Here is a 3,545-nt window from a genome sequence, read left to right as displayed (position 1 = left end):
TTGTTGAATTGATTAGTAAGAATATTATTTCTGTTTAAGGATCTAGAGATTGTAGTTTGCCTTTTTAAGTATGAGTCCCTCCATTAAAATTTTGTCTAAATTATTTTTTTGTCGTCTAAAATGCTTTTGCCTGCGGGCGCCAACACCCTCTTCAATTTTTTTTTTATTATTTTAAGTGTGGCTTAATTTTTTCAACATTAACTACATAGTGCTCTCATAATAATCATACTTTGATGAATTGATGAGCAAGAATGGTTTTTTCTATTTAAGACTACGGGGATTGTAATTTGATATCTTCAGTATCCCTTCTTTATAATTTTTTCTAAATTTCTTTTTTGTTTTCTAAAATGCTTTTGCCTGCGGGCGCAAACACCCTCCTTCAATTTTTTTTTAAGATTTTAAGTTAAGCTATTTTTTTCATAATTGAATACCTCATGCCCTGATAAATTAGGTAGAGAGATTAGTTTCTTCAGTTTGAGAATCTAGAGAATGTAGTTTGCAATTTTAAATATGAATCCCTAATTTATAATTTTTTCGAAATTTTTTTTTGTTTTCTAAAATTCTTTTGCCTGCGGGCGCCAACATCCTCCTTCAATTTTTTTTTTAAGATTTTAAGTCTAGCTATTTTTTTTCATAATTTAATACCTCATGCCCTCTTAATATTCATACTTTGTTGAATTGATTAGTAAGAAAATTATTTTTGTTTAAGGATCTAGAGATTGTAGTTTGCTTTTTTAATTATGAGTCCCTAATTTATTGCAATGTGTCGTGGTAGCGACAAGCATGCTAAGTCAGGAAGTTTGTCGATGAAACCTTGCCACATCAAAGTCAGACCTGAAGACAATGGGGTATCCCAATCTAGTTTATCCATCCATAATTTCTGCATTAAACACTTGGCCAGAAAACCATCGGACCCAACGCGCCGATTGGATCATAAAAACGAGCAACAGTTGATAATACTGACCGTTTTGTAGGAGTAACTTGATCTATCGTTGAATGATAACCGAATGTGTCAAGTATAGGGTCCCAATGTACTCCTAAAACCTTGACGGCCTGTTCCTTAGTTGGCTCTATCCACGGTGTCATAGCCCGGTCTTCAATGTCAATAGTGTTCAATATCTCGGGACAATTGCTAGTCCATTTTTTCAGGCTAAATCCACCTCGATTTAGCAAGCCGATGATTTGGATTTTTGCTTCTAAAATGTCCTCCAAAGTGTCAGCGCCAACAAAAATATCATCCACATATGTGTCAACTAACAGGACATCTTTGACGAGTGGAAACTCAGGTCCATCCTCCAGGTTGAGCTATTGTAGGCATTGAATCGCTAAGAACGGAGCCGAACTTACGCCGTATGTGACCGTACACAACTCATATTCCTGCACTTCGTCACTAGGCGAATTGCGCCATAGTTTGTGCTGATAAACTCTATCTTGTTCATGTAGACGTATCTGCCGATACATTTTAGTTATGTCAGCAGTAAAAACAAATTTGTGTAGTCGACTGCGCAACAAGACATCACCGATTTCCGTCTGAAGCTTTGGTCCAGTCACCAAACAGTCATTTAACGAGACTCCGGATGAAGAAGTAGCTGAGGCGTCGAACACCACACGAATTTTCAGTTCTTCTTTACAACGTTTAACCACTGGGTGGTGTGGTATGAAATATTTGCCTGGCTCGGCCGCTAACTTCATATGCCCTAACGATCTGTAATCGTCCATGAAGGCCCGGTAGGCAGTATACAATTCTGAATCCTTCTCAAGGCGACGTTCTAAATTATATAGTCGGTTAAGAGCTTAAGTTCTGGATGATCCTAAAGCGACCGACTTCTCATCTTGACATCCGATGTCGGTAGAACATACTATCGTTTGAAATGGTAAACCAACATAAAATCGACTGGTGGCGTCTCGTTTCGTGGTTCTAACAAACCAATCTTCACATTGCTTGTCTTGTGTAGTTGGCATTGTAGACTCGGTGGGCTCCTCTACTGTCCAAAAACGCTGCATCAACTCTTCGAGCGGAGGGGTTGTACTAATTGACAGGGATGTAAGCGGAGTATGTGTGTTATTCTGTAACGCGCCAATTATGACCCAACCTAATTGTGTATTCATCGCTGATGGTAAGCCCTCGGTGTGGATAACGTCAGCTCTAGATTGAACGATGGACGGATATAAGTCTCCTCCAATCAACATATCTACTGGCGCAGGGTGATCAAATTGGGGGTCTGCAAAAACAAGGTGACGATAGCGATCTCGTACCTCAGTTGGCAAAACTCTGTTAGGCATCGTCGACATAATGCGAGGTAAGACAATGACGTTGGTTACCTTAAATTCGGGAGCGTCGGCTTGTACAGGGAAAAAGTTAAAATTAGTCTGACCTTTGACAGTGGTAACCGGTTGTTGGGAAAGTCCAATGACCTCAACAGGACACTTCCTTCCCGTCAAACCTAACCGGTGGACATAATCTACTGTCATTGCGGACACCTGTGATCCACTGTCTAACACTGCCCTGACTGTTTGTAAGGCTCCTGTATTGTCACGAACCCTAACTACGACCGTTCCCAACAAAACAGTGGTTTCCGTATGTGTAACTCCCGAAAACTGTGTTGCATTACAACTTGTAGCTCGTTCGGAGTTGTCATTTGTCTTATCGGTACTCGATTTTGTAGTATCATCTGTCAAATGTAGTAATGTACTATGTTTACTCGAACACGTACGGCACGTAAAAGACGTAGGACACGCACTGCTCGTGTGTCCACTGTTCAAACAAACAAAACATAATTGATTTTTATTGACAAAATCGCGGTGACTGGTAACTGTTAGCTTTCGGAATCCAAAACACTTGTAAATTGCATGTGGGTGTCCACAAAACAAACACTTTTTTGACTTGGCGGGGTTGACCACGGCTAACGATGTCTTCTCGGACTTCTTGCCCTGGATCTTCTTAGTCGTTGTCTTCCCTAAGGTCTTTTCATTATTTTCCACACAACTAATGCTAAAACTACTGCCGACGTTTTCCAAAACGTTACATCGTTGTGATACGAAATCTAATAATGAGTTCAAATCAGGTATTTCATTTTTCACAACAGTAGCCTCAAATAATCGTCGTGTCAAAGGATCAATAACGCGTGAACCGATGTAGAATAATATAAAACCAGCTAAGTCTCCAACTCCAAGAGCTTGTATAGCTGATACATTTTCCCGAAAGGTATTGACGAACAATGAAAGTGATACAGGAGATTCCTTTGTTAACGGCGCAAATGCAAATAGTTTTTCAATGTGCGCAGTAACCAATAGGCGCTTATTATCATACCGATTATTAAGCGCATTCCAAGCAATAGAATAATTGTCAGCTGTAAGTGGCACCGCTTTTACTATTGCTAACTGTGGACCTAATAAATAAGACAACAGGTAATGGAAACGCTCAATATCTTCGTAATGTTTGTTGTCGTGCACCAAAGATGTAAACATATCACGGAAGGAGCACCATTCAATGATATTTCCATCAAATTTTGTTATCTCTATTCATGGTAAGATCAATGATTGCA

The 3,545-nt window shown here is 39.5% G+C and overlaps 1 protein-coding gene across 1 annotated transcript; it reads right to left on the bottom strand.

Moving 5' to 3' along the window:
* Positions 1–885: 885 nt before the first annotated feature.
* LOC103310228 lies at positions 886–1,719 on the bottom strand. The gene is made up of 2 exons (XM_008187785.1): positions 1,360–1,719; positions 886–1,305 (listed from the first exon to the last, which is right to left on the bottom strand). Exons 1-2 carry the CDS (start codon positions 1,717–1,719, stop codon positions 886–888), a joined length of 780 nt encoding a protein of 259 aa, XP_008186007.1.
* Positions 1,720–3,545: the final 1,826 nt, after the last annotated feature.

This window comes from Acyrthosiphon pisum, chromosome X, assembly GCF_005508785.2.
Source record: "Acyrthosiphon pisum isolate AL4f chromosome X, pea_aphid_22Mar2018_4r6ur, whole genome shotgun sequence".
Lineage (NCBI taxonomy): Eukaryota > Metazoa > Arthropoda > Insecta > Hemiptera > Aphididae > Acyrthosiphon > Acyrthosiphon pisum.
This window is presented reverse-complemented; position numbering and strand designations above follow the sequence as displayed.

Excerpts from the sequence above, each read along its gene's own strand:
- LOC103310228 (XM_008187785.1), bottom strand. The coding sequence starts at position 1,719 with ATGGACGATTACAGATCGTTAGGGCATATGAAGTTAGCGGCCGAGCCA. Across the intron at positions 1,306-1,359 it reads AGGAATATGAGTTGTGTACG|CTCAACCTGGAGGATGGACC; the intron begins GTCACATACGGC and ends TGCCTACAATAG.